Source organism: Saccostrea cucullata, unplaced genomic scaffold (assembly GCF_032062105.1).
Source record: "Saccostrea cucullata isolate Sc308-1 unplaced genomic scaffold, CSIRO_AGI_Scuc_v1 ctg176, whole genome shotgun sequence".
NCBI classification, from domain to species: Eukaryota; Metazoa; Mollusca; class Bivalvia; order Ostreida; family Ostreidae; genus Saccostrea; species Saccostrea cuccullata.
Window position 1 is genome coordinate 3,584 of NW_026939570.1, and position 13,767 is coordinate 17,350.

General features: G+C 33.1%; 1 protein-coding gene across 2 annotated transcripts; it reads left to right on the plus strand.

Annotated features, from left to right (window-relative positions):
• Positions 1-13,767, plus strand: LOC134253303 (F-box/WD repeat-containing protein 5-like). 2 transcript variants are annotated; one of them, XM_062735822.1, is made up of 8 exons: positions 1-105; positions 211-321; positions 11,535-11,771; positions 12,127-12,301; positions 12,404-12,540; positions 12,623-12,987; positions 13,110-13,304; positions 13,402-13,767. In XM_062735822.1, the coding sequence occupies exons 1-8, from the start codon at positions 103-105 to the stop codon at positions 13,652-13,654; spliced, it is 1,476 nt and encodes a 491-aa protein (XP_062591806.1). In that variant the 5' UTR covers positions 1-102; the 3' UTR covers positions 13,655-13,767. The 2 variants fall into 2 exon arrangements, with proteins under 2 accessions (XP_062591806.1, XP_062591807.1); XM_062735823.1 differs by lacking the exon at positions 211-321 and having other exon boundaries at positions 7-105.

The window sequence follows — 13,767 nt, forward strand, 5'->3', positions numbered from 1 at the left end:
TTGCCTCACTGGATACGAGGAAGCGAACGGTTAAATATTTTGATATTTTCCTTTATTTGATGGAGTGAAAGGAAACAGAAAACTATATGTGAACATAGTCAGATGGTGAGTTGTTGTTTTAGATACATTAGATGGCCGTAATTTAGTAAGATTATGGTTCTTATTTTGTTTTGTACTGGTGTCAGCTAATTAAAGAGTTACCTCCCTTAGATCGACAGTGCGGACGAGAACTGCTGGGAACATCTGACTGATCCAGTTCTACTTCATATATTCTCTTATCTGGACAAAAATGAGTTAAACAACGTGTGTAGAACGTGCAAGGTACATGTATATTGTTTTCTATGATTCGCTTGTCTGTAATTTTTCTTACCGTTTTATAGAACATTATCCTATTACCTTAATTATTATACCCCCCGCTTGAAAAGTGGGAGGGTATATAGTAATCGTTAATTCCGTCCGTCCGTGTTTACGAGAGTGCATTTATTGGGTATTTTTCATGCCAAGATTGTACTTATTGGGTACTTTTTGCTTATTGGGTATACCCAATAAGAAGTGTCGCTGAATATGCTTAAAACACCCTAATTGGGTATTTGCAGGTTAGTACCCAACAAAACTTGGACACTACGATTTGTCCAAAAAAGTGTCCAAAAAAGTTGCTTTCACGGACGCACCGTGTTTTGTTGTTTCAGTTTTACATTCGGAACTCTAAATTCTCGAAAGTTCCCAAAATCAACTTCCGTTGATCCTGATCATAACAACGTTTGTTTTCATGGAAAAAAATATGGCGACTAAGAAACACTTAATGTCAACAAGATTTTCTGACTGACAAGAGAAAAGGTAAGTTTATTCGATTAATATCTATCCATTGCTGGGTTCTTGTTTAAGGAAAATAGATTTTAATGTAATTTTGAAAACAATTGTGCACAAAATTAAAATAGATATATCGGAACAATTAATCTTAAGTTGCACTTGTTTGTATTTTGAATTTTCTCTGTCTTTTTAACTCTCTTGAGGGCGAGAAGTATTTAGTAAATGATCGTATATTGTTAGATACTATAGTAATCTTTCATAAATCGAAAGTGTTAATTATTTAATTTTATATCATAACCAACTAAGTATGTTCTGACAATGTATATTGGAAAGGGAAATGAAAATTTTAACAATTGTGTGTTCATAAATCAGCTGTAAATTATCGGTTCATGTAGACAGTATTACAATCGCAAAGTGAGCTGAGATGATGATAAATGGGATAATTGACAACAAGTAAATAATTGTATGTAAGTTTATCTCATCTGATATGTAACTTAAGAGATTCATTGTATTACTGAAAAACTTTCAGTCAAAACAGTGTTTCTTTCTGTCTTTGATTTTGACTCAAATCAAAAAAGTGCTAAATCTAAAGCAAACTAGCATGGCGCGGCGCCATGCCCTTTTTTCTCGGCACCATGCCCTTTTTTCCAGCGCCATGCCCTTATTTCCTAACACAAAATTAATAAATATGCCCAGTTTAGGCAATATTCATTTGCTGTTCTGTTTATTCAGTGCATGCTGATAATCACTTTGTTTAAACAACCACAGGAAATCACTTCACGCTTGAACGCACGCACACAGCCACCTGTCTAATTAACATGCCTCAGGCTGTCAGGGTAGAGGATTTAATTTGAGAAACTATCATTTGATTGCATTGATCATGCAAGAATTAGTCCAAGACCAAAGATAAATAAACTTGTAAATTTTATTAACTAATAAAAATCAGGATCGTTTTTTTTTAAAAACCGAAAGTAGAATAAAATACATAGTTGAACTTGAAGAAAAAACGGATATTTTATCTGAATAAAATACTTACAGTGTACCAAAAATGAATGTAATGTAAAAGGCTTAAAAACAATCAACTAAGTTAGTTTCTTTAATTGAACTGATAGATTTGACAAGCTGAGGGTCAATGTTTCTAATTAAAGCAAGAGTTTTTTAAACAAATTATACATGGCAGTAAGACCAGTTTTCACATGATCCTGTTGGTAGAATATTTTCCAAGTAAAGAGAATGGTCTCTACATGTATTTTTCAAAATGCCCATCCCCCTTCCCTGAAAAAAAGTATTTTCCTTTAATCTTTAAATTGACTATACTTGTAAACAAATAACAGTCCAAGCAGGAAAAAAAAAAAAACAATCATACCTCCAAACTTTAATAATTTTTGCACCTCTTTCAGCTAGATTAATACCATTACTTTCTTAAGTGTAATCTTACTACTTTTTTTTTGGAATAAATTGGATGTAAATGCCTTTTTATATTATTTTTGTTTCTGAATCAATAATTAAAACATTGTTTAAAAAAAAGAATGGAATACAGATATATGAATTTTTCTTTAAATAACTTGTTTTAAATAAAGATTTCAATATGAAAGGATATTAAAAGTAATTAAACACGTTAAAGTATGTAAAAACTAAAAAATGTTAAATATAATTTCAATGACATTAACATTTGTTTTCAAAGTGCCCTTGTGAGATTCTGTCGCGACACAAAGTGCCCTTTTGATTCCTTGATTACCATGCCCTTTTTAGGGTCTAGATTTAACACTTTAAAAAAAAAAAAAATGAGTGTCTGCTTTATTTTGATTTTTTTTAAGATTATTGTTTTTGTCATTTGTTTTAATTAATTTAAAACAATACTGAAATTGATATAGGGCTACTATAACTATTTCACATGATGGGTGTGTAATTAGCATCGCGCTACACCCGGGGCTTCCATTTTTGAGGATGGGGCTAGTGTTTTTCTGCACTGAGGAATCCCCTTAGGCTATTAGGATTTTTAAAATACACATCTAATGCATGAAAAGCACCACTGGTAATTTCACTCTTTTTTGCTATTAAATTCCCTAATATGGAAATATTCCAGACTGCGCGCATGCTCATATTATCCATAAATCTCCACAACTGCATCCATTTTGCAGTACTACAAGACTGATTTACTTAAAAACGATCTTTTATTTCCTAATTTGAATTTCCCCCTTTCCTTTGTTTAATATAGCAATATTTGCTTGTACATATATGCCTCTCAGATATCTCATTATTAAATTATATACATTCACTCAATCAGCTCAATGATAAGTGTCATGCAATTATGTAGAGTTTTTTTTAAAGCCATATATGGCGTAACTGATCAAAAAAATATATTTTTGAAAAATACAAAATTAAGTACAGAAATATAGCTAATACATTTAAATTAAAGGTTTTCATACAATTCTGAACAGGGAGAACACATCGTCTCATCTAATAATACGATTTTATCTTCTCTGTAATGTGTTGTTTAAATCTTTTGTATTTTCTTCTAAGTCGGAGAATATTCCGAGAATCCAAATCAAATTTTGATATCTTAATATCGCAATTGACTTAGATTTTGTAATTTACGGAAATTTTCTATCTTTATCATGTTTATTTAAAGTCATGATACAAATAATAAGTTCTTATAATTTTAGTCTAATAATTTTCATTGTACATAAGCCATATATGGCTTTAAATGATTCAAGATGAAAACAAAATGATTTTTGCTTCGTATTAATTAGACGAACTAGTGAAAGACCAGAAAAGGAATATTTACCGTATATACTCGCCTATAAGTAGGTCCGCCTATAAGTCGGTTGTATTTAACAAGCTATATATCAGAGAGACTGACCTCATATGATACCATTCATTTTATAGTTCGCCTATAAGTCGGACATAGAGTTTTGGACCAGAAATTAACTCCAAAAAATCCGACTTATAGGCGAGTATATACGGTAAAATCTTTTTTTATTTTTTTAATCATTAATTTATGTATGATTAAATTTTACTAGTGAAAATTAAATTAAACTTTAATTTTAAAAAGAATCATCTGTAGTTAATACCCTGACTTTTTTCACGATGAACTTTTTTTTCAATGTTACTTTTTAATTTTTGTCTCTATATTTGGGCTTGTCACTTTTTACTCGGGGATAGTAACTTTATTGCCACAAAGCTGTGGATTAGTACTTGATTTTCTTTATTGCACAGCGATGACTATGATTTAATAGCACAAAAAGCTAATGGGTTTACGTATGTGAATTTATGATTAATGCTTACTTGTGATTTTAGGATGACTGGAGATAATGATTCCTTTTTTCTTTTGATATTACATAAATATTTTCATAAGTATTATGTTACAATAAATTGGTTAAGATTTTTTTTTAATAAAAGTAATCAATAATTACAATGGAAATGAAAACCATAATCATGTTCATTGAGGATTTTCAATATGTAACAGGTCAAACAGGAACTTCAATTGTGAACATTGCAGAGAACACACTCATCAGAAGATGACCCTCAGAAATAGGACAATTGTAAGTAATCAGTAAAATGAACAGGAATACTTCATGCCAACCATAAGATTTTTTGAGACATTTTCGCTTCTTAAATTAGAAGAGATAGAGGGAAAAACTTGTACATACTACATAACTACAAGGCAACCAACCTTTAACTGCAGGAAAGCTTTTGGTATGTGCAATACAGCTACATAAAACCTCTTTAGTATTCATGTTAAGTTTGAGAAAGTACCTTAGTATTTTTCTAGTGTTTGCCAACATTTTCATGCACACTGTTTGCTTTTTTGTACTATCATTTTATTTTAAATTCTTCAGATGCCCTTTACCTTTGCCAGTTTAGAATCATTTGTTTTAAGGGCATCTGAGGATTGGTTCCAGAACTTAATTAATTGTAAAGTAAATACTGGGGTACTATACGGTCATAGGTTATGTTAATACATGTATAACATTTTGTTCTGATAGAGGTGGCATACAGGAAAAGAAAAAAATACTAGATATCACTTCAAAGGAATAAAACAGCTTCATCTTGTAGGTGTATTTTATTTAAGGATCACTACTTCATGTCTGATGTGCTGAAAGTTATTCATAATCTGTTTGACTGTAATTTTTCAAATTTCCATTTTTTATCCAGCTCAGTCAATTTTAATTAAATTTTGTGCAAAGCATACCCCAGGAAGGGGGAATGGAGTGTCAAGTGTGTCTCTTTCCCTGTCAATATAATTTCAAAGCAGTTAGTAAGGTTTGGGTCAATTTTAAATCCTCTTTAGCAGAACCATTGGGCTAAAAACAATACTAATGTGAAAGCTTTATCATTTAATAAGTGTAGAGATGTTTTTGAAGATTATGTACCCCTAATGTACTTATAGTGTTACATTAGAAGTCTAAAATGTGCAAGGAATAGGTGTAAAATCTTTTTAAAATCTCCTTCTTAACAACCAGAAACTAAGATACTGTCTAATTAATATGCAACATCGTTTTGTGTGTTGAATGATGATTCCATTTTGATAAAATTATGGCGGATGGGGGGTAGGATGAAGATGCAGTTAGACATAGAAGAAAAAAAAAGAGTTGATAGAATTTAGTTTTTCTTCCATTTTATTTATCAATACATATTTCTGAATAAGAAATATACTTCTACTTCTTGGTTGGGTTTGATCAACATAAAGGGTGATCTTGCTGTAGTCAAGAAAAACATGTTTTGTACGGTAAAGAAAATGCCTTTATATAATTGCAGAATGAATAAAATGGACAGAGGCGGAACTGAAGGAGAGGCATGAAATAAGGAATATTTCAAAGATTGCCTGAGCATAACCACTGCTACTGGATAAACATATGGCGATATAAAAGAGCAGGGTCAATGGAGGTATCATACAGTATAGGCCATGAGACACCCTGAAGAAGAAAGTATTGAACAGAAACAAAAATAAAACCATTTTGACATTTATTGAAATATAGGATCAAAGTCTTACATGTAAAATTTGGGCATGTAATGACTTTTCTCTAGCTCTAAGACTTATACATGTAACAGTGATGATTTGATTTAATATCTTTATCCCGATTTGTCGAAAAGATTTGGACATAGTGCATCAATTATTATAAAGTTTTGATACAACGAATTCATTCATTGTACTTGTAACTGAGTTTTCTAATGCGACACTGTTTTATCAGCTTCAAAACTAAGTTTGTGATTTCCAAACCAGATTAATGAGATCATATTTTTATTATTACAGGGAAAATATGCATCGTACATATATCTGTAATAAACAGGATTATAGAAATTTTCCATATAATACAACACAATCTTAGCAACTGAAGGCAAATATTTTATCAAGGGTGTGATCTTTTTATCAATATGGTTTTCAGCATCTTGCTCTACCTGTAATGACTTGCTCCAAGTTCCAATATTTAAATTTAAATTTTGCAAACATTGTTATAAAATTCTTTAAAAGCCAAATAGTTTAGGCACAAAATGTTTATATATTTCCTATCATTTGTAAAGTGTACACTGAATGAGATGTGGAATGTTAGAATTAAAGTATTAAATATGTTTTGGACATGTATGCTTATGCAGATAAATTTGAATTCAACTAGGGAAGGTAAATGTCATACTTATTGGGTTTGCAATCTAATGTAGGAGTATAAATATCCAAGACAAATTTGACAATTTTAATGAAGGGTATAAGTAACCCAAGAAGAACTGGACAGGTAAACATCACCTGTTGGGTTTTATTCTAATGTTGGGATGTAATATCCAAGAAGAGTTGAACCGATGTCCAATACCTATTGGGTTTTCTTTCTTATGAAAAAAAAATTTGAATAACCCAAGAAGATTGTCCAATACCTTTTAGTTTATATACTATTGAAGAGATGAAGATATCCAAGAGGAATTGGACAGGTGTCCATTACCTGTTGGGTAGTATTCTGATGAGGGGATTCTCAAGAAACCCAAGAATCAGACAAGTGTCCATTGCCTGTTGGGTGGGATGTAGATATCCAAGAGGAGTTGGACGGATGTCCATTACCTGTTGGATGGTATTCTGATGAAACAATTCAAGAAACCCAAGAAGAATCAGACAAGTGTCCATTACCTGTTGGGTGAGATGTAGATATCCAAGAGGAGTTGGACAGGTGTCCATTACCTGTTGGGTGGTATTGTGATGAAACAATTCAAGAAACCCAAGAAGAATTGGACAAGTGTCCATTACCTGTTGGGTGGGATGTAGATATCCAAGAGGAGTTGGACAGGTGTCCATTACCTGTTGGGTTGTATTTTGATGATGAAATTCAAGAAACCCCAAAATTAGACAAGTGTCAATTGCCTGTTGGGTGGGATGTAGATATCCAAGAGGAGTTGGACGGATGTCCATTACCTGTTGGGTGGTATTGTGATGAAACAATTCAAGAAACCCAAGAAGAATTGGACAAGTGTCCATTACCTGTTGGGTGGGATGTAGATATCCAAGAGGAGTTGGACAGGTGTACATTACCTGTTGGGTGGTGTTTTGATGATGCAATTCAAGAAACCCAAGAATTAGACAAGTGTCTATAGCCTGTTTGGTGGGATGTAGACATCCAAGAGGAGTTGGACAGATGTCCATTACCTGTTGGGTGGTATTGTGATGAAACAATTCAAGAAACCCAAGAAGAATTGGACAAGTGTCCATTACCTGTTGGGTGGGATGGAGATATCCAAGAGGAGTTGGACAGGTGTCCATTACCTGTTGGGTTGCATTTTGATGAGGAGATTCAAGAAACCCAAATAGAATTGGACAATGTACACATGTTCAATTGCTCTTGGGTAGTTTTATCCCTTCGTCAAAATACAACCCAACAGGTATTGGACACATGTCCAATGCCTGTTGGATACCTTCATTCTGTCCAACATGTAATGGGTATTTGCTTATTATTAATTGGTCAATTATTAATTATTAATTGGTCATTGACTCAAAAAGTTTTCTCCTTAAATACTTAATTTTGTTATTCAAGAAAGGTTGAACAGAGCCTGGGATGTGTTGAGTTGTGTTTTCACAATTCAGTTTTTTTGCACTTAGGTATTCATATATTTAAATATTAAGTATTTTGAAACATACAGGTGTATATCCTTATTGCTAAGAACAAATTAGTTAGTTGTTACAATAAAAGAGCTATACCACAGAAATTGACAAAAATATGGGTTAAAAACCAAAGGTTTTCAGTCTTGTCTGAATTTACCAGCAAATATTAAATATATAATAAATTTGAAATGGATAAAAAAAAACAATAAGAAAAAACCCAATAAAATACGGACACGAGGATTAATATCCAATAAGATTTGAACAGTAACTACCCAAATAGTGCTCTCTCGTGTGTACACTTTTTTTGTATCCAATAAGCAGTATCCAATAGGACTTGGACTTGATGTACCCAATATATAACCAAATGTGTGTCTGTCCGACTGTACGTCCGTCCGTCCGTCCGTCTGTCGAGTTATGTCCAAGACACGATGTAGTTACGATATCGACACATTACTTTTTTATAGTTTACTATAATAGTTCTATATTCTCATGTGTTTATTACAATACTTTCTGTTTTAATACTGTTTCCTTACTGTTAATATCCTCGATATCGTGCCGATATCGAATCATGGTTGCTCCAAAAATTGTGGTTTTCATCCTTAATATGGTGTTTTTAAGAACTGTTACTTAAAAATTTCTTTATAAATCTTTCCCTGATGTGTCGATATCGTCGACATCGACGATATCGCTTCGATATCGAATCATGTTTGCTTAGCCCTTGGTAAATACCTTCCCTGTTTCTTTGAATGTGTTTATGTTTAAATACTTTACTTTAACGAAGATATTACCTGCCATCGATATCGTCGATATCGACGATATCGTATCGATATCGAATCATGATTGTTAAGAGCATATTACTTTACAAATCTTCACCCTAATACAAAAACTTTATTTTTACATCACTTCTGTGTTTAACAAGTTTACCTTACTGTCGATTTGCAAGATTGGTAAAGTAATATGCTCTTTCTTTGAATTCGCGGAAAGTCTGTCCGTCCGTCCGTCCGTCTGTTACGCTTTGGGGTACCCATCTCTTATCCGCAACTCCTCTCATACCACTGATTTATAAAATCTTATATAAGATCATGTATAATTATGTGTATTTGTTTTATGTATGATGACATGATACCAAATAAATACTACTACAATGTACTACTACCGTCACACAACCCCAATTGGGCCAATATCGTAAATGACCAACTGGTAACTAATAAATAAGCAAAAAAACCAATGGGGTCCTATCTTAAAAACTTTAAATAAAAAATAATAATACAATGTTCCATCAATAAAGCACTATGATAATTTTTGGCACAGCTATTTTAGCATTTTAAACATCTAAATTGAGTTAAAATATGATAACATTGACATTATCAATAAAATAATAAAATATATTTTATAAACTATTACTGAAACATAAAAATTAAAAGAAAACTTTGTCACAGTGCATTTTAAAGCTAGATATTATCTAAAACATAAAAAATGAATTATTTATATTTCACATAATTATTTTTTTTTTTTAATAAATCATCAATGATTATTTCCTTGATTTGAAAAAGAAAACACGTCTATATTAATTATCATTTCTTGTGCAATGGGACGTCGTATTTTTTATAACTCTCCGTTGAGTCCAACTTTTCTATCATTTGCTTTCCTTTATATTTGTTGTTCCGTTGTTTTATATGGCACGTCAAAATCACAAAAAATGAGCTAAACATGTATAGTTTCACAGTCGAGGTTTATCGATTGTAATTACTAAACTATATAGTTTGTGTACTATAAACTATAGTTAACAGCGTTAATCAATACTAGTATTTTACATCTGTAAACCATAGTGAACGCGATAATCTATGTTTCAGAACCGTAAACTTTACTGAAACACTGAAAACAATTTAACAATCGTTTAAAGGTACTTGGACACAGATTTGAAGTTAATATTTTTTGTATAATATCACGAATTATATATTTTGATAGCATTTCACACAAAAATTAATAAAAATCTTATTTCGTTTAAAAGTTATTAAAACTTTAAATTTTTTGGCGGGTTTGATTAACACATCCTTGCACGTTCACAAATTTTAACTTTATTCTTAATCCTTAGGAAAAGTGGCAATTTTTATGTGTTTTAATGAGAAATATTAAAACTTACAGAAAAATAATTTTATTTAGAGTAGAAATGTTAGAAAGCAAAACTCCTTCACAAGTGTCGTCATTCCGTTGTGTACAGAGTTTAGCAAATCGAGCACACTCGTGTTATGTACACAGTTTTTTTTTTTTGTAAACAGGGCACGAGCTCTGTTATTGTTTGATGTTTACGATTCACCGGGTGCGTTCAATCGCCAAAGTCTGCTCACCACAAATACATGAACTGACAATATATTGTGTGTTTGTTTTGCTTTCGAACATGTCTACTCTGAATAATCTGTATTATAGGATTAATATTTTTCATTAATACACAACACGATTGCCACTTTTCCTAAGGGTTAGGAATAAAGTTAAAATTTGTGAAAGTGCAAGGATGTGTCAATCGAACCCGCCGAAAACTTTGAAGTTTTAATAACTTTTAAAAGATTTTTAATTAATTTTTGTGTGAAATGCTATTAAAATGTATAAGTCATAATAATATAGAGAAAATATTAACTTCAAATCTGTGTCCAAGTACCTTTAAATATTATAGTTTTACAGATGAAAACTTTTTTGAAAAAATTTTGAAGAATAAGCGCTAGGACTTCATAATCAGACCTTCTTTTGGATACCAAGAGTTTGACTAACTATTTGTTAACTAAAGTTCACGGTTTGTAAATTACAGTTAACAGTCCACGTGAGTCGATAAACCTAGTCTATCAACTGTGAAACTATGTTTAGCTCATTTTTGTGAATTTGGCTTTCCATAGTTTTACGTCCCACTCGACTCTTGAGTATTTAATTTTCACATATTGTGGAGACGCGAGCACTTTCCGCTGCACATCGAGGCTATGTTACAACACAAAACACGAATTTTGAGAAAAAAATATAGTCTTTTTAAAAAATTGAGAGTGCATTGGTTTTGTCTCAAATTTGAGGCACTTTATAAGCATTTTCAAAGAGTGTTGATTTTATCCCAGTTTTAACGCACTCTGAAAAATGTTGTTTAACGTGCGTAATTTTCAAAAATTGCGTTGGCACAAGGCTATAGACCTCTATTCGCCACCTATGGCATTTGAGCAGTGAGATATTTTTTTTCACCAACACTCACTACAACACGGTACCTCGGTTTAGATTGGGATTCGAAACCAAGGATCGACTCCGAAACCAACGGGCGAATGGGAGGGGGTGGGAAACTACTACTAGTACGCAAAAGTTCCCCGACAACCCAATAACCCAAATAAAGAAAAAGTTGTAATATGTAGACAAATCCATAAAAAATGTTTTGTTTGTCGAACACTTATAATCGCAAAATTATGGTATAATGACATTTTATGTTCGCTTAAAATATGCTTTATGAATGTATTCAACAAACGCTGTTCCATGTATAAGATAAGATAAGATAATTTTATTTTCCAATTTTGGGCCCACAAGGCATAAAGGTTCTTTTTACAATGTATATGTACAATTAAACTAAATTTAGGAGACTCAAATACACCAAATGCAGTTAGTTTTCTTTCGGTAGAATTGGTATCGAATAGCCCAGGATGAAAGCTTATGGAAAGAATTAACATACAGGAATTTAGGATGTCGTTACTCTCGACATGACGTCAGCTGGAAATCGGAATTGAAACGACTGACTTACCATGCCCCCACCCATCTTCATCAAACGTGTGAGGGTCACGTGGATGAAATCTACTACGTCTGCTGTTCTAATAGCGGCAAATTCCTAGCTACCTGTGGAGCAGACGGTATTGTAAAGGTAAGTCAAACAAGAAGAAGAAGAAGAAAGCTACATGACTTCTTTGGCATGACGTGATTCGTATTCTACTCATGTGACTGTTGTAAATTAGTTGAATTTGATTCTTCGAGGAATATTTCTCAAATATTCAACTTTTTTTTTAACTTTTTTATCATTCAGTATAACATAATTCACAAATATTGCATGCAGTCAAGGGGTATTATAGTATTTGAAGTTTTTCGACCCTTCAAAAACCAATGTCAACGTAGGCTACAAAATGTTTTTCCTGGGGAAGGGGTGGGGGTAAAATTTACGACGTTACACTTAATTTTATAAATATTTTTAAATTGAAAATGATTTCTTGTTATTTACAAAGGTATGGAAATATGGTCCCAACACGGAGCTTTTACACTCCAGTCAAGTTGTGGATCCGCCGTCCTATGCCAACTACGTGGAGTTCAATGAAGCTGAAACGCATCTAATCGTGAACTGCATGATGAGGGAGGAGGGCGGATTACAAGTCGCACTGGCCGTGCTCGCCATTGAAAAAGGTAATTCTTGGTTCCCCACCTGTAGATTTTTACAGAACATGTCACGTACCTGTACATTTGTATGTGGGATATAACAATTTAGATTTGACATTATCTGTGTAGGACTTGCAGTGGTGGCGGCGAGACAATCTTGGTTCCCTAACTTTAGAGGAACTTGGCTGACTAACGACACTTTCCTTCTAGCCGATGTATTGGCGTACTTTTTCTCTAATGATAATGTGAAGTTAGTCGGTTGTAAGGTGAGTAGCATTTAATACAGGTACTTAATTACTGTTTCTATTTTAAGTTTAAATTAACATTCGGTTTCTTTCATTCAATCAGTTCTATGAGGAAGAATTGGAAAACCCGGAACTTTATGAGCGCCCTCTTTTAGAAAATCTCACGGATGACAATGTGGAATTATGGACTCTACTAGAAATGGTACGCGATGAGTATCGACCCCATTTAGTGAAGGTCATAGAGTGGTCCAAATGGAACCAAGATTCTCCAATCGAACGCGTGGAGACTTCCCGCCCAGGGGATAGGGTGGTGATTATTTACCAACAAAGTCTGGAGTGGGACATCGTACACAGACTGGTGTTCTATAAAGTGGACATAGACTGTGAGACCCCCAGTGTTACAGAACCGATCAAAATAATCATGATCAACAGCGGGTGTCTGGGAGTCAATCTCTCGGCGGATCACAGGTAAGGAATGAGTGGTGACCATTCAATTTGACGGGGGGTGTTCGGAGTGATATTTTATGTTTATTACAAAATTACTAATACAGTTTTACTAAGTATACTACTTGTTATTCCAATGCATACAGGTACGTCGTGTACAACTTAAGAAGGGTGTGTATAGACGGCGATAACAGCTGGTACGAAAAAGATGTCGACACAATGGTGATCAATTTAGCAAATATTGGAGAAAAACCGGAGGTGTTTGAAGGAAACAAGTCTTTAGAACAGTCAGCAACAATATTTTACTTCTTCCCTAGCATTTCTTCTGATTTCCTTGCAAGGTATCTATCATTTCTTATTTTTAAACAATCTTTAAAATATCCAATGTCTTATTTCCGTATTACAGTGTATTTTTATTTGTTTCTTTTGTCCAAAAAGCGGATCTGAACAAGACGTTGCTTTTCTTTGGGATCGTCATTCGAAACACGTGATCGCTACATTACCTCACACACTTCCGGATCCGAAGAATGGAGTGAGTGCCGTTGCCTTCCATCCACGTGACCCGGAAGTCTTAATTAGTGTAGCAGATGATTGTAGAATTAGGATATGGATGTCCAAAAACAGGGAAAGACAATTTAAACAGCAGAGTGATATACCAGACTGTGATTATACCTTACAAAGTGATGTTTAATGTAAGCCATAAACTCAAACTCGTTCTGCTTGATATCACAACGTCAGGCGTTTTTAATGTAGTTCTTGTATACTTACTGCCAATAAATTATGGAATTAAAATTTAAGTTTTGA